General features: G+C 38.5%; 2 protein-coding genes and 2 pseudogenes across 2 annotated transcripts in view; 2 read left to right on the top strand and 2 right to left on the bottom strand.

Moving 5' to 3' along the window:
• Positions 1-22,356, bottom strand: part of LOC145500997 (uncharacterized) — a 383,300-nt gene that overhangs the window by 300,718 nt on the left and 60,226 nt on the right. The gene's annotated exons all lie outside the window — the stretch shown is intronic.
• Positions 389-3,278, bottom strand: LOC145501140 (uncharacterized). Its single transcript, XM_081480696.1, has 2 exons — positions 2,387-3,278; positions 389-1,882 (listed from the first exon to the last, which is right to left on the bottom strand). The coding sequence occupies exon 2, from the start codon at positions 1,859-1,861 to the stop codon at positions 1,520-1,522; it is 342 nt and encodes a 113-aa protein (XP_081336822.1). The 5' UTR covers positions 1,862-1,882; positions 2,387-3,278; the 3' UTR covers positions 389-1,519.
• LOC145501173 (uncharacterized) lies at positions 3,373-8,065 on the top strand (annotated as a pseudogene).
• Positions 17,775-20,112, top strand: LOC145501577 (uncharacterized; annotated as a pseudogene).

The raw sequence follows: 22,356 nt of genomic DNA, 5'->3' as shown, positions 1-22,356 counted from the left end.
TTGAAATGGACTCAAAGTCACATAAGGCTGTACGTGACATTTTTATGGATCGTGCTTGGCTCAAAACATTGGCATTTTATGTGAAATTTTAATTAAAAAATTAACAATTCTTGGCATTTCTGTGACTCAAACTCAAATCAGTGTAAAGACTGATTTACACTAGTGAATAAATTATTAGCACGAACAAAAAGTTTTTGTTGGTACTAACAATTCATTCACTAGTGTGACTGACAACAAGGACACAAAAGTACATTGTATTTATCCCAAGCAAGACTTTAGATTCTAAACAAACTTGTTAGTAACAGTAACTTTTGTACTTATTGTTCTACTCATTGTTTGCTTAGGCATAACAGTAAACTCAAAAGTATGCTTCGAAGAGGATAGCATTTAGGTAAGCCGGCTCATTTAAAATATACATGTATGTGTACATTTGTCCGAACTCCTAATGTTTTCCTTCAATAGGGTTGGCATCTGTCGTGGCAAAGTTGGTGAATTTGTTTTAACATTTTCCTGGGTAGTGGAAAGTGTGGTAAATAACCAGCAAATGTTGTTGTGTTCTGGAGTGTGAACCCTGTGCCAGCAAAAGAGTCAAAAACTACAAGTGTAGAAGTCACAGACCATAGTAACTTATTTTTGAATATATTAGTGAAGATCAGTTCCAACATTCCTTGTACCCCATGTTATGTATCATAGATAGAACTGATAGCAATGATTTTGATTAATCTTTTCACATTTCTCATCATTGAATTTTATTGCTCTTTCACATTGCAGCTATGATATTTTTATGACAAGGATTCTTCTGGCAGCATTGGATCACAATGTTCATTTATTCCGAACTGATTTGGAAGACTCCAAGGGCCAGGTCCGGTACAAAAAAAACTTCGGTAAGAGGTCCAAGAATTGGAGGGTGGAGCCAGTAAAAGAACCCAAGAAGTACCCACACTGGGTAGTGATGGCAGCTAAAATCCTTAAGAAGAGGGCTTCTGACACTGAAACAATTGTCAGACATAAAACATTTCTGCCAAATCAGCCAAAGAGACTGGCAGCCACTATTGCTATGAAAGAGGCCCCTAGCACAACAGAATTAGTTCAGGCTAGACTTTCCCATTTCAGTAAAAGGGGTATCAAGGATTGTTCAAAGTGAAATTTTCTTTGCTTCAAAATGACTTTGTTCAGTGTGGGGAAACTGCAAAAAAATGCAGGAATAAAATTAATCCTAATATTGTTGTACACATCTTGATTTTAATACGTGAAGCTCTCACTTACTATTGAATTTGACACCAGACTTTCAATCAATAAAATCAGTCAATAGAAATTGAGAGTAAGTAATCTAACAATCTTTCTTATTGTTAACTCCTGAATATAAGGGCTTTAGAAGAACTATTGCTGTTCAGTGTCTTCTGAATCCCATATATTTCCCATCAGGAGCAGGATATGTTTGTCTCACTGGTCTAACAACACAAGATGGGCAAACTCTCCGATTGCCTTTGCCCAACTTTCCATATTTCCAAAGGATGTATTACCTGTATGCAACCTTGCGATAGCTGTTCATTTCAAAGTCAGCATTTTCTGCTCTTATGTCACACCATGCCCAGATAGCTATATTGAGGACTTCCCTGTCCGAAACAACATTCCTGAACATCTCGTATGAGGTTACACATGACCTCTTACCACAGCATTTGCTCTCTTCTTCGCTGGCCATATCAACACAGACATTGCAGACACACCAGTCTGGTGAGCCATCTTCACCCATTGGTCTGTCAGGTTCAGGGTCCTCACTATTCACCAGCTGCCTTGCGTATTCAAGACTTCCTCTCCCCCTGCATAACATTTCAAGCAGAAGTCTGTTGCGTTGATCCATGGTCAGTGATTCAATGAAAACCTGATAAGTAAAAAAAGTACTTTAGACCTGACAAATGCATCTCTAGTGTGAAGTCCAAAGCAGATGATTTATGTGGTCAGGGATTTGTATGCTGCGATAGTTAAGGCTTGTGCTACGAATTCATTTTTGTTTTACTTTTATTGTATTGAAAGATTTTTGAGCAACTGGTGCTCAAACAGAAATAAAATGAAATGAAGGTGGTATTTACAGTGAGGGAATTATAACTTGAGGATAAAAGTTTTTGTTCAACAAGGAAAAACCTCAGAGAAATTATAAATGACAGCAAGAAGATAAAATATTACAAAGGGGATTGAATTTTAAGACGCGATACGAAATGTTTCCGGCATAAAAATGTAAATTAGACGAGGTGCATTAAAAACTATTAAACTTGACTATGAAACTGGTGCAAGGGCAGTAGGAATATAAGTACAATATTAGGATTTTCATCATAACTTTGACAACACTAGCTACACCAGTACACTTGAATTATGGCACACCTTTTACCTGGATACTTTCTCTTTCGCGTTCAAGGGCTAACTGGTGCCTTTCGAATGCACTGCTAGGGCGTTGAGTTGTTGCAGTATTGCCTGGAGAATTCGCAGCAGGCACAGATTCTTTATTGTTTCTGCACGGCTTTGCAGAACTGCCACATACACAAGTCGCTGCTCACCTCAAACCAGCATCACGACAAACACATCCACAAAATTTCCCACTTTTCCTGCTACAAGTGTTTTTGCACTGGCAAGTCTGTTCAAAATCATTAGAAAAATTATGAGTGTTACATACCCATTTAGAAATATTGCCAAAATCGATGGAACTCATCACTCGTGAACCTTCTCGAGAAGTTCCCGGTAGCTCAGTGCTTCCATGCGAAACCGCTATACGACCTACTGGAGACCCGTAACAGTTTATCAATCCTTCACCAATGTTACTATCCTCGCTATCATTAGTCACATTAACGGAAGTTCCTTCGCTTTCGTGCATCTTCTAGATTTCTCTCACTTCACGCACATGTGTATGACAAGTCGACATGTGAGAAATGTCCCCAAATTCTTGGATAATAACAATCACAAAGGCACGCAAAGCACACTGGTTGCGTGTGGTCCTTTAAGGTGGCACCTGAGGCTAATTTGGCCGATTTTGGACATTCTTTTGAGGGCTGTATCAGAAACAATATTAATAAGAGTGGTGTTGTTTCCACATGAGTTCTTAGTTCTTTCAACTAGTTTCTGAAAAAAAATTCTTCCCTAGCAGTTTAAGGAATTTGTAAAATTCAAGATATTTAGGGTGTGGTCATTTCTTAGAATTTTTACAAATTTGGTCAAATCTAATATGGAATAAGTTATTTTGCCCTTAGACTTGCTACCCAGTTTAAATGGGATAAAATACAACATTTCACCGCAGTACACCTTTTCATTTCGATTAGATAAGTTGGAAAGAAAAAAACAAAAAATACTTTCAAAAAATGTGCATTCCTGTCACATGATTACTATTTCGTTTCCGAGTGCGTACTGCGGCAGATATTTTTGTATTTGTATGTAGTTTGCGTCTGCAAAGTTTGTAATCTCTGCTATAAATCCTTCTGAAGAAAACTCGATAAATGTGCCTTAATGTTGTACTCCATGAGTGCGAAACATCCTCAAATTCAACATAAATTTCCTCAAATTGCTTGCCAGCTATCGTTTTCTCTTTGGAAAGATGGCAGCCATGTTTGGAGTGTCTGCAATTACAATTTCCAGCGGTAAAATGCATTACATCCCTCCAAATAAAACCATGATGCCCATATTTGAGTCAAGATTATTTCCCGCGAAACCAATGGGAAGGTGAGATAATCCCTTCCCCTAGCAACGGCACCTTCGTTCACCACACTCGGTGGGCAGTTGATATTAGAAGCTCGAGGAAAATCGGCAAACACAGATACCGGGTTAAAGAAATATATTTAGAAAGAGAGGATTTTATTTATAGAAAGAGAGAATTTTATTTATAGAAAGAGAGAAAGTTATTTATTTATGGCATCCAGTGAAGTGAATTCAGGCTGGTCAAAAACCCTGCACAATTTGCGAGGCACGGGAAGTGGTTTGAGAATACGGTTGAACTCAGACAAGCTGGAGAAACATGGCTGGAGTGTTGTTTCGAGGGACATTGGAAACAAGCGGCTTCTAACTTTCATTGACCCAGAAGGCTGCAGACATAAAAGTGCCAGAGAAGTAGAACGAAAGCTGGATTCTGAAGGAACTTTACATCGTTTTCTGAAAGATGAAACTACCAGCAAAATGACCGAAGAGACCGGGATTGTGACTGTAAAGTCGACCGACAAACATTCAGACGACCCTTATTATGAGCCACCATTGAAGCAAAGAACTCGTTTGGATGAAGTGAAAAATGAGTGAGTAACGAATCGCAAATTTTAAGTCTTTCTAAAAGTATTTATTACAGAGCGAGATCAGTGTCTGTATTTGTAGTTTACAGTTGCAGGTTATAAATATTCGCAAGTAGGTGTCAAACATTGCTGTGAAGCAAAATCAGTGGACAATATGACAAAATCGTAGAAGTATTTTTGTTTATGATGTTCAAGACATCTTTGGATTTTATTAAATGAAAACATCTTGCATTGAAATAACAAAGCTACTTTTAAATTTGGGCGGAGTGATTGCAGAATACCAAGCCTAGCTATTTACATGTGTCGGTGTGCTTTGAGGAACGAGGTATGTAACAATAGTTGCTATTCTTATTCAGTGAGATGCTTATGGCTGGGCCGGGTATTCTGCAAGTTTTGCCTCTTAGTAATGTGGCTTGTAACAGTCTGTCCTGAGAGTCACGTCACCAGTCAAAAATACTGTTTATATAGGTATTGCTGGTGGTGTAAAAAGTCAATGATTGTCGTGGCTCTGGTTTCTGAGGAAGGCGGCACTTATCTTCTCTTTTAGAATTGCTAGTCTACAATATTCTTTCAGTGGGTGATATTTGATGAGAAACAACTTTCTTTCATATTTATGTCTCTCCTACCTTGCCATCTTCACATCTTCACATGCATAGTGAACTCTAATCTTACAATACTATTTCTCCCTTCATTTTAGGCTAAGCATTCCTGAAGGATTGTTCCTTGGGATAACATCAAGCATAATAGGTTTAGTTGACCAGTTCAACACATATTTCAAGTGTACAACAAATGATGGTAAATGTAAAGGTAAGAATATTATCGTGTATTATTAATTTAATTAAATTCAGAGCAGTAGAATGTGAAGTTGTGGAATGACCCAGTTTCATTTTTGATGTCCAGTCAACCAGTAGTTACATTCCTTTCTCATTATATATTTTGTCTCAGGAAAGCTTGTCCTTGTGGCCAGTGAAAAGAAAGGACTTGGTGGAGCAATGAAGTTCTTGTTTAGTTGCAATGGCTGTTGGCAAGAAACTATCAATTATCAGAGTAGTCACCTTGCTCTGGAGTCACAGCATCGACTGGTGTCCTTAGCCCTATCCTTAGCTTTTTTTAAGTGGGCATGGCTATGGGTCTTACAGAAAAACAATGGGAAGGGGGTTGGGTTTGGGTGTTATATCAGATAAGCCCTTTTTGAATGTCATTGATCTTGCTTTCCCTCACATCAGAGACATCCTTGATGAAATGTGTGAGAAAGAGAAGGAATATATGAAAGCCCTTTCCCAAGGTCATTTTAGCCAAAACTGTACCTTTGGGGTAAAAAATTACTTGACAGGTGGACTGCTCTATTTTTGTCATTTATCAATGAGGAGGGCTGATAATATATGCGAAGAAGATTTGTGGAAGGGTACATCGAAAGCTGCAGAGGGGCATTTAGCCCAGGTTTTGTGGGCAAAAGCAAAAGAGGGGCTAAAGGTGGAGGTTAACTGGCAGGATGCTGACTCATCATCAGTGAAAGGATTCCGATACTCGTTTTCAAATGAGCAAGAATCCAGAGTAATGTTGTGCAGGAGGCATGTGGGAAGGGGCCCATGGGAAGAAGCTCATTGAGCTCCAGGCCAAGAGTTCATTCAGCAAGGCATTTATTGACAGCCACAAAAAAGATTACCCTGATATGGGGAAAATGAAGTGTTGCTGTATTGGGAAGAAGCACACTTATGTGGCCACGCGCAATAAACCATCATGTGGTTGTATAAGCCCAGCATTTATACAGAGTGCAAAATGCAACCATTGTTGTGCACTAGTTCAGGCAGGACAGGATCCTGATAAATATAGGTAGACTATGCTGTGTTTGGGAAAATATCATTCCCGTGACATACACGAATGGGAAGGTGGTTCCTGTCAGTTTCATCCTCTAAAGAAATGCAGTTGTAAGGAATGCCCAAACGATGAGGATGGTTTTTATGAAAATTTAAAATGCCCTGGGGAAGCATACCATTCAGCCCATGTTTTAAAGTGTGAATTTCATGCTCTGTGCTATGAAATAGAATGTTCTTCTAGGGCTAGGGAGGCAGAAAAAGTCATTGACCCTGGGTTGGGAAAGGGGCACTCCAACCTGCCAGAATCGACATTTAGTGTCCTTACTAAGTTTAGGGCTAAGGATGTCAACCTACATCAGAAGCACTACTATGCATCGACAAATTTGGGCCTGATACAGGCAAATATGACGTGGTGCTTCAAGAAGAGAGGGCCCGACTATCACTGGATAGTGGATTTGTATTCAAGACTGGGCTTGCCATTGCTTGATGGCATCCAAGAAATGGTAAGTGTTCTTATTCGTCTACATGTACAGGCAAAATTTTATTGCCTTATATATTTTACGAATGTGTGATATAATGCTAAATAAATAAATCAGTGAATCATCTCAGACATTTTGTTTTGCTCTATTACACATACACTAAATTATTACATAACAGTGACAAATTTGTCTTTATTTCTCGGCAGTGTACAAATGATAACCAAGATAGAATGAAACGTTTGGAAGGAAAAAGGACTACAGATGGAAAAAAGAAGTGGGTCCAATTGAAAATCAACAGGACAGAAGAACAAGCACTAAGATAAAGAAAAACTTTCATATCGCAAATCAAACTGCATAAACTATTGTACCAAAAACACATGCAAAATACGAACACAACATTAACATCTAAAATATTTGTATAGTAATTTGTACAGAAGTAATAATATTTTGCATTTATCCCAATAACCAAAAACTACTCTTGCAGGAAGCATATGCTCAATTTTTTCTCTTTTTAGATGCTTCAATTTATGTTATTACTGTATATTTCTACTTGTTGTTTGTATTTTGACTGATCCTGTGAGCTTGTGAAAGAAAGCACAACTTGTGTTAAAATGTGCAGCGATATATATGGGTTATTTGCCAAAAGTGAAGTCAAGATGACTAGATGTTCACCACATTTAGTTGGAACAAATGGAAACAAAATATGCTTTTATTGACTTTGCTATTTTAGAAAGAAGCATGTAAAAAACTGCCAAATCAGACACACATATAGTGATGAAGATGGAGAGGAAACTTGTAATGAGGAAGAAGCCCTGCTGCTAACAGAAACAGCTATTGCAGATGGAACTGCAGGACCTCCACCTATGTTGGCACCAGTTCCTCCCCCTGAAGGAGTTGACCTGGAAGTTGGGGGGGAAAATGCAAATGGTGTGGCAGCAGAACCCATCTGAGAAAGAGCCATAAAGACTGCCCATTCAACAAAAGAGTGTAGTGGTCAGGAGTAAAAGAACACTGTTACCGTGTTGTATTTTCATCAATAGTGAATGCTGGATTTTCCCTCTGAGAAAAAGACAGTAATAATACCATGAATTCTAGTGTGCACACTGTACACTGAAAAAAATATCTCTGAAATCCACACCTCTATCATTGTGACAAGCACTACATATCCATCTTAGAAAGGTGTCAAGGAACAAATGCTAATTGCCTCTTTTGAAAGCTGTCCATCTTGAGAAACTCTTACTGGCAAATAAATGTTTTTCTCAGCTTGAGGGCTCATAACCAGTGTTCCCAAAATGAAACTTACAACAATTGACTCCCTTTGTCAAATTAATTTTGCTGGGAGGGGTGTAGAATTTGAACTTGTATTTTATTTCTTTTTGTGGTGTCAATTTCAAATGTTTTTTCCCACCTTTGCTCATGTCAGTTATCATTTTCTAATTTCAAAATATCGCAAACAACAGATACTAATCGTTATTATATGGGTTTTTGCCTAAAAAGTTGACAAACACATCTGATATGATTCAGTTTTTTTTATTTTCTTTCAAACAGGTTAATAAAAAACTAGGAAATACAAGTACATCTTTGTAAATAATAATAAAAAAATATTAATTTTCTAGAATTGTTATTTTGTTTGTTTATTTATTTATTTATTTATTTATTTTATCGCTGAGGCCAGGTTGCATGAAACAAGTCATCAAAGGTGACATGGTAAACCTATGGAAAAAAAATGTTGAGAATCACATTACTACAAAATCTAACATGACCAGCTATCACACTCAACCCCCTTCCCATTTCCCTTTTCAGATTATACTACTGGACTCTGTTAGAGTCAAAAGGTTGCATGACAAAGCAAATACAAATGATTCTTACTGCTGCTTCCTCAGGGTCTGGGTAGTCCCTCAGGTTTTTGTCAATGAGTTCCCTCACCGCTTCCTTTAGGGATGTGGAGAAAACGTAGGTGGGGCTTGCGCGTCCCTGAAACTCCCCCTCGCCGATGTGATTTCCGTACTGAGGGACAAAAAAGGAAAATTAGCAGAGTGAACAAGATCAATGCAAAACATAAACGCATTGCGACGCTGATAAAAGAAATAATTGTCCTTCATTTGCAAATCGTGATTGGTTCGAATCTGGCAGAAAGCTCAACAATATTACACATTTTGCTACAGCGACGAACAGTTTGGCAAAAAATTCGTTATCTATCGATGCAGGATGGGGGAAACTAAATTGTACTTCAGTTTTCAAACAAAAATGCCACGTGGCTGGACCTTGGACCACATCAGAAATTCAAGCAGAAAAAAGAAACAACTATAGGCAAATTAATCAGCGTGAGGAAATATTGGTAAGCAAGTGTTTTTAGGTACAGGTAACAAAGGTTTCCTTCCACCTACCCAAAGAATGCCGAACAAGCGGCGGTACATTCGCCGGCAGCATGCCTCTGGCGTTTCGACATTTCGCCTTATTCTATTCAAAATTCGGCGAAGGCCTGGCAGTGTGCGATCAAAACTAAAATGAAAATACAGAAATCTTGTTTCTTTTCATTCAAAATACCACGAACAGAACTATTTCAGTCAAAATCATGTGAAAAATTTCCATATTTACCTGTGTCCTCGAAAGGCAGCTTCTAGGGCTTCCATGTTCATGTGGACAGTAGAGCATGAAAGAGGATGTCAATACTCAGCTCCAGAGTTTTATTTCCATTCTAAAAGGGCAGTCTCAGCTTTCAAATCAAAGCAAGAATTATTAACAGATCTGTCAACATTATACTCTTGGGGGAATTCCATGTGAGCACGAAAACATAATTATCCCAGCATGTTGTCCTTATTTTTCCCGCTAAACAGCTCGTAGAAATGAAAGTTCTCTCACTTATATCTCGCAAACGAATCGCTCCAGAGATCTGAAATGTCACATGTAGATTTCATTTTCAGTGATCTTTCATATAAGAAAAAATTACTTTAATCCAACTGGGTCACTTTAGCCTCCGGTACCACCTTAAAGTGTCTATACGGCCAAGAGGGTTTTTGTGGTTTTGGTATCTGTGTGTAAAAAGGTATTCCAAGAAAAAAAATTGGACTCCGACATTTTAGCGCCCAAAGATCTAACTTTAAAGTTTCCGCTTCAGCTACGCCCAATGAAGTTGACCATGAGTCAGTGCAAAAAAAAAGTCTTGGTTTCTGAATGAGTCATGACATCAAGTCAGGAATTGCCAAATCCGGCTAGTTCAGGTCTCTGTTGTTTCAGTAGTGGTTAGGAGTTTTCATCAACAAAAAGCAAACAAACCAAAGTTGGTGAAACAATGCGATCGTCAATCAAGCAAAATAGAAACATGAAGCTTTGAGAAGTTCCTGAAGTGACGTCATTTGTCACCAATCTTTCATTACATGGTCAACTTCGCTGGGTGGGGTTGAAGCAGGAAATTTAAAGCTTGATTTTATGGCAAAAAAGCACCAGAATTAATTCTTTTTGGTTTGAATACATTTTTAGATGTTGTAGAGATACCAAAACCACAAAAACCCTGTTGGCCTGTTGTAGATACTTATAGGATAAGTGCAAAACTAGCAAGTGAAAAAAAGGTGTTCCCTGCAAAAGTCAGCTGAAACACATAAGCCCAACAAAAAAAGAAGACTTTTGGGTAGATATAAGCCTAGAGATTTAATATACATGAATCATCAAATTTTATCTTTAAAAACTTAATATCAAATTTAACAGCAGATCACTAGCTGATCTTCATTTTTTTATTTTCCCTTCCAGGTGAGTGTATATGTAGCTGATGCAACAGTTCTTAACGTAAAGGCTTGTTATGTTAATAATTACAAATTTCCAAAAGGAAACCATGGATTGTACAGACTTTATTGAGAATTTGTGTAAAATACCACACAATTTTGGGGATAAAACAATGGGCTTTATTAAACCATGCAAACGCCCTCCAAATTCCCCAAAATTGGGTTTACACTGAAAAACAAAACCTAATTGCTACATGATATGTTTGGCTACTATGGCTACTGCTTTTAATCTATCTTGCAAAGAGTTTTCTAAGTAGTGTTCATATGCACTTGATTTCCAATCGCCTTGTATCCTGATTAGTTCTACTGGCACACCACATCGCATGGCAAAAGTTGTACCTTCTTGTCTAAATGAATGATCAGCATATCGCTCTGTGTTTAAACACGCAGCGCATAAAGTCAATTGTAATTTTTGTAGAAATTTGTTGTAGGTAGGCATCACTAGGTTTGTCCTTTGGCGGTACATAAAAGCGGGATTGTGGGGTCCCGCGTTTCTCATTAGATTATAAGCATTGGCCAGGGTGGTAAGAGGACAGAGGTGGGATTCCTTTACCCTTGGTAACGGGATCAACAATGTTCACTGCTTGAATTGAATAGTTTTGTTCCATCACACAACCATAACCACACCCCAGCTTAAGAGGTGTAGGTCACTTCTATGGAGATGTGAATGTTCATCGAATTTATCTCGTGAAGGCGGGAGCAGATTTGGTCTCCTAAAAACGCTATAAAAGGCAACCAGGCAAGCCACCCAGAAAGTCGCATTGAACGAGTTTGTGAGGATCAACTACCGACAGATGTCATTGAGGATAGTTGGTGTTATAGGAAGTTTTGGGTGAGTGGCGGCTTTGTCTGATCTCCTTATGCCTTGAATAAGTAATGAACATTGAAATTTAACTAACTCATTGTCCAGGGGGTTAGGATATCTATACTGCAGATGAATTAGCTGTACAATGTTAAGATAGTTTGAAATGCTGCTTGGAAACAGGGTGCGTGTAAGAAAGGTCACATATCTCAGTAGTGTCAGTGTCGAGCATGGAATGGTGTTGTATCCAAAGTACAAACAGAACCGTAAATATGCACGAAGCTGCAACTTGTACATGGTCCTCGTAGTATCGGCAAAGCCCTTGCCTCTATAGTTCGTACATTCTTCATCTAGGGCCCGCTCTTTAGCACGATTTGGACCTGTGTTGGAAGCAGAGAAAGAGAAGTTGATGACAGATTAGTACAATTGTTCGTGATTGAGCCAGAATGAAGCAGGGAGAGAAAGTTGTCGGCACTCAGGTGATTGTGTAAGAGTGATAGTGTGTCGGCAGTGGTGTTATCTGTTGTCTGAATGTAGCGAGATGTAACTCTGAAGTTGTGTACTACGGATAGCCAGAAAATTTCTCTCAACCAGACCATTGTCCTCTCTGATCTACTAGTTCCTTTGTTAAGCCAAGATTTTGTGACTGTATTGTCGGTGTAGATAACGATCCATTTATGTGAAGGTTGTGGGCCCCATTGCCTGAGCGCTAGCAGGACAGTAAATAGTTCTAGTTCATTGATATGACAACTTTGCAAATGCAGAAAGTCAGATTGCCAGTTAGCATAGAACCAATCTGGCTGGTAATGGCCACTGCCACCCACAAGAGTGGCATCTGTGGAAAATTCAGCAGTTAACGTGGGTTCAGTGGAGACAAAGAAGGTTTTGCCATTGAAGATCTCCATGAAATCTGCCCACCACAAGAGGTCATTCCGCATAGTTTGTGTCATTTGTTTCCTGTGATAAGGTCGCGTTAACGTGTTAAGTGCACAATAATTCGCTGCAAGAATGTACATCCACCATAGACGACACAGGCTGCAAAGTTCAGTTTTCCTGTCGAGGAAAAGGTTGTTGTTATTCATCGTGGTAGATGCAATAATAAAGTGTATTATCGTTTGTCTCATGATGTAGTCACTTGAGATGTAGATTGCGACGCTTCGACTGCTTACTGCTAGTCTTCTTCAGGCAATAAGGTCGACTAATTGCACGGTATCATTTACATCACAAAGGTCGGCTGTGATTGGTGCATTTCGATCCTCCTATTGTTCCATTGTTCTGGTGAGTAACTGTTCCCTCAGTGGTCCGCTGTTGTACCGTTCTCCTGTTGTTGTGTTTCTTGATCGTGGGTATCCATGCTTCAGGAATTTCAATTCCACTATCCCTGTTGATGTTGTTAGGGTGAAGTCTTATGTGAATAGCTTCCTTGACCCTACGTGTGTACCAGTGAGGATCTCAATCAATAAACTTGACCTCATTCCAGATAGGATAGTGGCCGGTCTCGTGGGTGTGTTCAGAAACAGCGGAGGTCTGGGTATGGGCAAGTCGTATATCCCTGTCATGTTCTTTGATCCTCTTCTTCATAGATCTCCCTGTTTCCCCGATGTAGACTTTGCCGCACTCACAGGGAATCCTATAGACAACACCATCTTGAGTATAATCAACCAGTGTTTTGGAGCCCAATCAGGATTCCACTTCCTAATGACAGACAAAGCCTCTTTAACAGCATCAGTGGTCTCTGAGTGTGTTACAAATGAAGCTATGACTTTGTATCCCACATTCGTCTTTACAATGAGGAAATAGAGGGGCAGAGTATATTTCATTGTCCTATAAGTGGCATCTAGAAGGGACATTTCATCCACGTAACTTTTAAGGAGATGTCGTTGCCAGCTTGTCTGGTGGACGAATAGAAGGCCTTTATTTGTAGTGCCATTGTCCACTTTCATTTCCTCGAGATCATCATCTTCCAGTTCACCCTCTTCAACACTGTGTTTTCTGTCTGCAGCGGCATTCTTGGATTCTGGGTCAACATAGGAACGAAATTCGAAAAAATCACCCTCGTTTTCAGCTTACCAAATTGATTTTTTTTCAACAAGGTTCACCTGGTCAACCTTTGCCAAATGCTGTTTAATAACTACATGGTACATGTGATTTTTTAGGGTATTCTTGCTGGGGCAGAAGCATTTATTAGAGTTAGGGGGGTGCGCCTCCTGGAAACAGACTATTCTAGACATACACATGGATGTGACATTTCATCTTGTTTACATCTCGGACACCATCCCTGGCTAATGCTTGTATTCTTTCCACTATTCTTGGGTCAATTCTTTGAGATATTCCAGCCACCTGTAACCCAAATGCAGAATTTTGTTTACTTGAGGAATTATTCTGTTTTGTGTAAAGGAACATAGCTTTAAAACTCAAGAAAGTGATTCCTTCTGACACTTCTCTATCAGGGAGAAAAAATAACTGAGGCCTTTTTTCATTGTGTGTTACTAGTTAGTTACGCAAGTGTCCCAACCTAGATAGTACGAGGGGTGAACTAAAGTTCACTTAAAATTAAAGGAGCTCTGTCACAGGTGGTGCATCTTGATAAAGCTGGCCGATATTTCCAAATTTGTCGTTCATAATCCACCAAACTTCACCAGCTGTAACCATACTTGGTAATTACTCATCAGATCAGTGGTGTTTTCTTCTATCAAAAAACTACTATTTAGGCTTCCCTCGAATTTGAAAGTAATTTAGATACTAGATGGTATATACTACAAATAAAAATAGAAAGAAACTCAACATTGCATTCCTGCATTAACTACTGACAATTTCTGTTATGTCCACCTTCAGGATCTTCGAAGAAAACTTTATGTTTTTTTGGACTTCTCGCCACCTGTTGAAATTATTGAGGAAATATGGTAAGGACATATCTCAATCACACATGTCGTGTCACAATGTGTGGACAAAACACCAAGGTCCTCTTGTACTTGACATAACTATATGGCATAATTTCTAATCTTTATGTGTAGCTATACTTTAAAATCATTGTGCAATGATTATCTAGTGCATGACTCTTTCTCTTACCTTTATCTTGAGGTTTTCCAAAATCCTTAAAAACAAACAAAATCTTGTTGTTAGTGTCTTGAATAGTTTTGAAAAACTCTTCCTCCTGTAAAAGAAGTGTTTAATATTCCCGCTCTATTTTTCCCACTTGTATTTTGTCCAAATCTGCTGGGTTTTCACCACAGCTAGTTAATTTGTGTAGTCCGGAAGCAGAGAAGTCCCCAAACTCACTTCCGAATCTTGTCAATATTTTGTCAGATGTAAATTGTTAATTGTGCCCGGATGTCTTGAAAGGACCAAGGGATGACCCAGAGGTCCCACAGGAAAGAAGAGCTACACATTCATAAGTTAGTAAGGTTATGTTTCACAGGAGAGAAAGTTTGCACAGTACAGTACAAAATAATTCATCTGTAGGAAACTTAAGCCCTTATATCTTCAGAAAGGAGGCTAACTGTCATAGAAGAGACCTCTCACAACTTCCACAACACTTAGCTGTCATATTGACAACTGCCGGACATTCTTCGGGATGCATCATCTGACGTCAGTGTTTTGAATATTTAATGAGGTCCTTTCGAGTCATCCCCTTAAACTGTGACCAGAAAACAGACATTATTACAATTAATTAAACCACTGATAACTCAGTGGGCTTGAGTTTGTACAAGGATTGTCTGTAGGAGTGCATTCTGTTATGTTAATTAACGTTAAACCTCGCAGGAGTTACATAACCCAAAACTGTCATGGAATCTATTAATATTCGTTTTCATCCTAAACTGTGTGTGTTGTAATTTTCAGTTACAGTTTAGTCATTGTATATTAAAGGTCGTTTCTTTGAGTAGAGTCATTTCGCATTTGGAGAACACAACACGTTCCTTTGGGGTGATCTGGATCAGGATCAGTGATCCAAGATTACTTGGATCATGGTGCATCAAAGGAACTGATGAATCTGTGACCATGAGTGGATTCATCAGTTCTTTTGATGCACCATATTCTGAGTGATCTTGGACCACTGACCCTGATCCAGATCACCCCAAAGGAATGTACCCTAGGTTAATTTGTCCTTCCCCGAACAACCTCTCAGTGAGTATATTTGGTATTCGTGGATATTTCTGATGCTTGACAGTGCCTTTTTTAAAACTTAGAGGTCACATGTGTTCATTTGTCGGCAAATAGAGTTGCAACGTTTGTTTTGAGGGAAGGTCTTCATGACTTGTTTTGCACTGGGGCTCTGAACAAGCTACACACAACACAGGTAAGCTGAAACAAAATGTTTTGTTCAAGAGGCTTGGTTTGGAAGAAATCAAAGGGAATCAATGTAGTAGTTGAAGGATACATTAGTCGTTGTGATCACCGACTAGATCTGGAGAGAGTTTGACATTCCTCATTAGGTCATTTGTGTTGGACTTTTTTGAACATGGTGAAAGAGAAGTTGTTGAGACAGTTTGTCTTGCTACTTTTCCTTTGATTTCCTTGATGAAAGACTAGGTGTCCAGCCAGAAAGTTCTGACATGGAAATTAAGGATGCTTTTGAAGGGAAATACAACCTTGTGTTTACAAAGTCAGTGTGCTTTCAAGGGGGTTTTGAATACAGATCACAGATTTAAAGCAGCGTCCTGGACTTTAGAAAACAAAAAATGGTAATGTACTGTATAACTTCCAAGTTTAATGCAAATTTTTGAACGACTAGTGAAGCCAGGGCTGATAAAATTATTGCAAAAGCCATTGGCAGAAACTCAAGCTTTCACTTTAGCATGAAGAATTAATTTGAACATGCTGTAATGCGGTGAACCATGTCTACGAAATTTTGAACACTTTTTGCTTTAAGATAGTTTTTTTTTTGCCCCATTTTGAATGAAAATTTATTATTGAACTTCCTGTCGTGTTTCTTTCATTTGGTCACCTTTCTTTGGGAATTTTAGCTTTTTAAAGTAAACAGTATTTTTGCACCATGGATTTCTGCATATTTAATTTATGGCAACCTCCGCAGCCATGTTTGTTTAGTTTATTTGCTTCATTCAAATACATTTTTTTTAGTTTTATTCAGGTAGATGATCTGATACATCAGTAGACAGCATACCTCTTACAGTAAGTCATTGTTGCTTAGCCTATTTGTTACAATATATTATCGATTAATGTTGCACTCCTTTCTGTTATTCCGGTTGGCTTAGTTATGAGAGGATAGAAAGAATATGAAAACAGCTGATGCATAAAATTGTTTGTAGATGATGTCTGGTTTATTTTACTGAACCTTTCAATAACATGTGGACTGTAAAATTCAAGCTCAACTGACAAATGCGTTTTTTTGCTGCCGTCAATCAAATGTTTGGCAGCTCCTCCCAGCTTCCCACTACTACCAAGTATGCGGTAATCAAATCGTTCAGCACAGTTCAGACAACAAAACAGTGCTCAGCAGTAGTCAGAAGTTGGAAGGAGCCGCCGAACATTTGATTGACTGTTGCAAAAAAGGCATTTGTTGGTTAAGCTTTCAATTTTAAAGTCCGCATGTTATTGAAAGGTGCAGTAAGCATATGGATATTGAAATCAACCATGAAGGGACCACTAGAGGGAAGTTCGTTTATTACAAAGTACAATGGCCATGTGGAGAAAATTGATGACTTAAACACTGGAACACCATCTGCGTTCCACAATAACGAAATGTTTTGCTGGAAATCTAAAATCCCAGAATTGCAGTGAATTTTGTATTCAGTGCCATCATAAATGTCTTCAAAGTGGTTAACATTTGTTTAGGTCCTTCTAAAACGATGTGTCAAATTTTCATAGAGGCCACTATCAGCAAACAAATGGAAAATCTGTGAGACAATTACCACTTCAATGAAGAAAGAACAAGACTTACTCTCAGTTAGATCCTTTGAGTACAGATGGTTTTGACAAGTCTCAGTTGCTCTGTCATCAACGGGTAAAAAGCAATGCCAGCAATAGCGATGATATACTAGGGCACTCTTGATTGATCAGAAAAAGTGCTAGAACTGATGAAGAGATGTGCGGCATAAATCAGCCCTGATGCAATGAAGACTAATCAGGATGAGCAAATCATTCATAGCACATCCAAAGGGTGTATCTAATGGAAATGTACCAACCAGTAGAACAGTTTCTGCAATGGTCAGTGAGGCATTGTGATAGAGTGGTTTATCCTCATTGTTGTGCTTCTGTACATCTTTGTCTTCACTTCCGGAGAACAATAAACTCTCATTTGCAGCTGGGAACATTTCTTAGTAGCTTTCAGTAACATTTTCAAAGCGTTTTGGTAATGTCACCAGATCTTCTGTAAGATTTCCACCACCTTGAATTTCTGAAAGTTAATTTTCCACTTCAGGGCTTGAAATTGCACCTCACTGGTTGCCAATGCGACCAAAAATTGAGCACTGGTGGCTAAATTTTCAGAACTGGTTGCCAGCTGGCAACTCGCATTCTGCCCAATAACTAAAGAAAACCACGACACAACTTTTGTTTTTAAATCTTTATATTAGGAAATCAATTGGATATGGAAGCTAGTATACAACTCACCCTTCACCCAGTAAAATAATGTCTGAATATTACAAGATAATCGAAAAAATTGAATGTATTTCGATATGTCGATACTGTGTTCACGGCACGCCATATTGTTTCAGCAGCTTCTTCCAAAACTGGGATCACAAGTGCACTTCAACACCATGTGCTTTTCATTTGCTGCAAAAATAGTGACAGATACCAATCAGTTGAAGGAATTACGTGAGTTTTTAGGTGCAGGGAATGAAGGTTCAGCCAAAAGGTTAATCCAAACTTTGAATCCTTCATTCATTGTTTGTCAGCAGCGAAAGGCGTTGAGGAAAGCAAGTTGAAAATAAAGAACGGCATTTTGAAGAAATATGCAAGGACCCGTGTTTGTCTTACAATGAAAACCACATACTTGAAATGTTTTATGCTATGCTTCATTTAAAATGACTATGGAGACAACTGTCACCTTCGGACCAGAGACATATTACCTGAGAACAACAGTAGCTTTATAACTAAGTGTTACTCGTGTTGTTTCTAATTGTTTTTGCTCTTCAATTGGGACTTTTCTTGCCTGCAAAGTACCATATAAAATTCTTGTGTAAGTTGTATATAAAATAAGTTGACAACCAAAATTTATGGTGTGACGACCAAAATTTTTCTGTTAGTCGCTAGCTGGCTTCTGAACGAAAAAGTTAACTTCAAGCCCTGCACTTCCCTTCTTCTTTGCTCTGGGTTGGCAAACAGTTCAGGATGCTCTAACAGCTGTATGTAGTCACAGATGTCTATAGATCTTGCTTCATACTCTTCAGTATCAAGCAAGGTAGTTGGACTAAGAGTAAGTTTGCCTACTGACGTGTCTACTGCTGCCTAATCAGGCACTGGCTTAACAGAAATGAGCTGATTCTTGTCTTCAACTTGGGCATTGATATGTGAAGTTATGGCCTCAATTTCAGAAAATAAACCTGGTATTTCAAATGGGGTGCTTGTATTGATGAGTTCCTCATTTCCAAGTCCAGATGCACTGTACAGTGGATTTCTTGCCATTAATATTAAATATTAATTACCGAATATTAATATGAAAAAATATTAAAAAAATCATATTAAATATTAAAAAAGTCACTAGAAAATAACAACTGCTACTGAGCTTTTGAAAGCAGATATATGTACCTTGATTATAATTATGTCATTTCGCACAAGACTTGCATGGTATGGATCTGCTGTTATCTCAATACAATCATTCTTGTGGTGTCATGTTCCATCCATGTGCACAAAAACAAGCTGATCCACGAGTGCAGTCACGAAATAGAGAAATATCCTAGTTCGTATTGATATTGCCTCACCAAAGAATTGAAACAATAAATGCAAGGAGAAAAAAGGGTTTTCGTGTTTCCTTTCTTAGGTACCAAACAATTGTTCTTTCATAGCATTTGACTGCTGTGGAATGTTAACTCATCCTGATACCCAATAGCTGCCATGATCCAGCATCCAATAAATTTAGATATTTTCATTTTGTGTCACTGATTCAAACATTTGCACACAAACAAGGCAAATCTTGGTCAACAACCCATGATCAAGATCGAAAATGGCATATGTAGTGATATTTTTGACTGAGGATCAACAATAATTCCGTATAAAATCAACAATTCATATATTTGAATTCTTATTTATTCATATAAAAATCAAAGTTTACGTGGCCAGAGAGAAATCAGAAGTGAAATAATTGACACCTTAAGACAAGCAACTTTGAAAGTTGTAGTTTTCGAAGAAACAGACTTGCCTCAATTAATCACTGAAATAGTTGGGTGCAAGAAATGTGTTTCTGCATTTAAGAACAGGATTGTTGCTGCTGAATCTTTTGGAAGAATGACATATTTTGCAGGTGAATGGAGGAGGTTTTTGCCCATTGTTGCCATGGATTACACATATCGGTTTCTGCAAGAACAGTTTGGTTGCTCTCCGTGTACTGTCACTGCAGCCAGAGTGCATGCAATTCTCTTTGGTCATGGTGGGACCCTGCCATCCTAGTGCAAGTTCCAACGACAGTGCATGAATCCAGAGTTCTTCATGAGGGATGAAGTGTCAAGACCTTCATCCTGCAGGAGCATCATTATTAATGATCAAGACATTCCAGTCAGGTATTGGAAAGATAGCATCAAAAACCTGGTTAACCAGTACCTGTTAGAGTTTCCTAATGGCGTAAAGAGAACATATATTTATAGCCATCTTCCACCAAGCTTTCGCTCTGACACAATGTTGGCAGGACTTTGCAATCTTTGTGATGATTATGGTCACTCCAATTATGACAACATGCAAACTTTGTTGAATGACATTGAATGTAATGCAGCTATCTCAGTGAAAGAAGAGAAAGCAAAGGTCACAAAGCATCAGCAGTTCCTTAACACCCAGTTCAGGAAAATTGCTGTCTTGCCCTGATGTTGTTGCATTGGTTCAAGTTGAGAAGGTTGTGAACGTTCACATAAGGAGGATAGCAGATACCTCTGAGTGAGACAGACTGAAAGAGGAGCTGAAGGAAGTGATGACCTCCAGTGTGTTGTATATTGGTCATTTGTTGAGAACCAAGCATCAAGGAGACTACCACAGATTTGTGCTCAACAATCTCCAACCAGGCGAAGCAGTGGTAATCATTGATTACAAGATGAAACCACTTGAGCTTGGTGTGCATCTTCATGAGATTCAAAGAGACTGGTATGGGAAGAGAGGCATATCTCTCCATGGCCTCCTTGCCCGAGCCCAAGTTGAGGAAAACAAGAAAATTAGTGAGGTGCTGGACCTATGGTGTGAGGACACCAAGCAAGATTCTTGGTTCAGCCAGAGTGCCATGGATGTGGCTTTTCATGGCTCCAACAATCATTCCCTGGGTTTAGAGTGTACTTGTTTTCTGGTTTATTATTACCATAATTGGCTGCTGGACTGGCCTTACATTTTCTTGTATTATATTTCATGAACAGAAATAAGTATGTGTGACAAAACATTTTGTTACTATATGTGATTTCAAAGCAGTATTTTTGCACGTTTGGTGCAAGACTTGGTGACTTCTTTTTTAGCCATGACTGTGAAATGTAGCTGTCAGATCTCGTGTGAATAACCTGGAATTGTGCGTGGTAATGTCTGCAGGACCCTGTTTTCTCTTATTGTGCATAGAGTCACATTGTCATGTGTGATGATTGTCTGAATGTGCTGATATGAAATATCAATATTGAGAAAACTATTTTCTATTCTAATTTGGGTTGTTTGTATGTTATTTTATTGCAGCAGATAATGTCCCTCATTACCATAATTCAGGCCTCCTTCTCTACCTGGCCAAAGTAAATCAAGCATTTGATTTAACCTTAGTAGAGTACAATAACTTCTGAAGAGGAAAGGGAAAGTCCTAGCTTGACACACATTTTGCCCATGTTAGCCACAAAATAGTACATTGGGTGCAAGTTGGCAACAACCTGGAGACACAAAATCAGCTTGGAGAGATAATTGGGGTATGCATCATTGCCTTATTCAATAATGTCATTTATAGAATGTCCATAACATGTTTAATGGATGAGGAAACTCTTAAGTTATGTTGAGCTGCCTTAACAAAAGCCCCACATGCAAAGTGCATTTCAAATGAAAACTCCAGTTAGATGTTATGCCTGGTGACTCCTCACTCCAGAAACCCTTGGATACTTGAAATGTTATTGCTGGGTGCACAATTAAAATGTCATGATGATTAATACTGCTCATGCTATTTGAATTTTCCTGCAAATTTCACTTGCCTGTAGCCTAACAATTTTATGTAATTTTGAGGATGTCTCATAGAGAAAGTCCTCAACTCCTAATGCAGGTATGGATATCACCAAGACAAATAATATTTTTTGTTGTCATTTTACAAATTTTAACTACTCGCTTTCCATTTTGTTCTGCTATTTACTCATGCACAGTATGGCGCATGAGTTAAGGATTGGGCTGCATTTCTCCGTTTTGGTGTCACATTTGTGCATGCAAATTTATGCATGCATACATTTACCATGGTCTTTGGAGCTCTGTCCGCCATATTGGATTCTTCAAGAAGGTGCTGTTTTTTCGCAAGCATTGTGCTTTTTCCTCAATTTGATACGGTGTGAAAGTACCTATCAGTACTTTAGTTCGTGTTAAAGATTCTGAACTGGCATGTGAGCATCCGTGAACAGCAAGAAAGTGTTTCTGGAGAGGTAAGCCATTGTTTGTGTTGATCGCCATCTGACAATATTACAAGTCTCACATTTATTAGGGTTTTGGAGAATCAAGGACATATTACGAAGAATCAGTTACTAAGAACGTGCTCTGTGTACTTGATCTTTTGGTCAAAAAATGCTTCCTGTTCGTGTAAATGGACGTGTTCAACAAAATGGGCAGGTAATAGGCCATGTTCGATATACCGTATATCAATATTCTAGCATGTCTCCGAGGATTTCAGGACAAAATTTTCAAGTTTCTTTTGTCCCTCAAATCCCAAAAGATACTTGGTTACAAAGAAATTATTATAAAAGAAAAATAAATGCTATAACTTGACATTTCGGCGTTATCTTGTCGCCATTATCAAATGCAGATTAAAGTCGTTCAGTTCAGTTATAGTTATATACTAGCTTAGGTGTTAAGAAGGGATCCACCAAAAGTTTGAGTAACAAGCGGACTAAAACGTTT

This window comes from Orbicella franksi, chromosome 10 (assembly GCF_964199315.1).
Source record: "Orbicella franksi chromosome 10, jaOrbFran1.1, whole genome shotgun sequence".
Taxonomy (NCBI): Eukaryota; Metazoa; Cnidaria; class Anthozoa; order Scleractinia; family Merulinidae; genus Orbicella; species Orbicella franksi.
The sequence above is the reverse complement of the archived record's forward strand: the minus strand, read 5'-3'. Positions and strand labels throughout refer to the sequence as shown.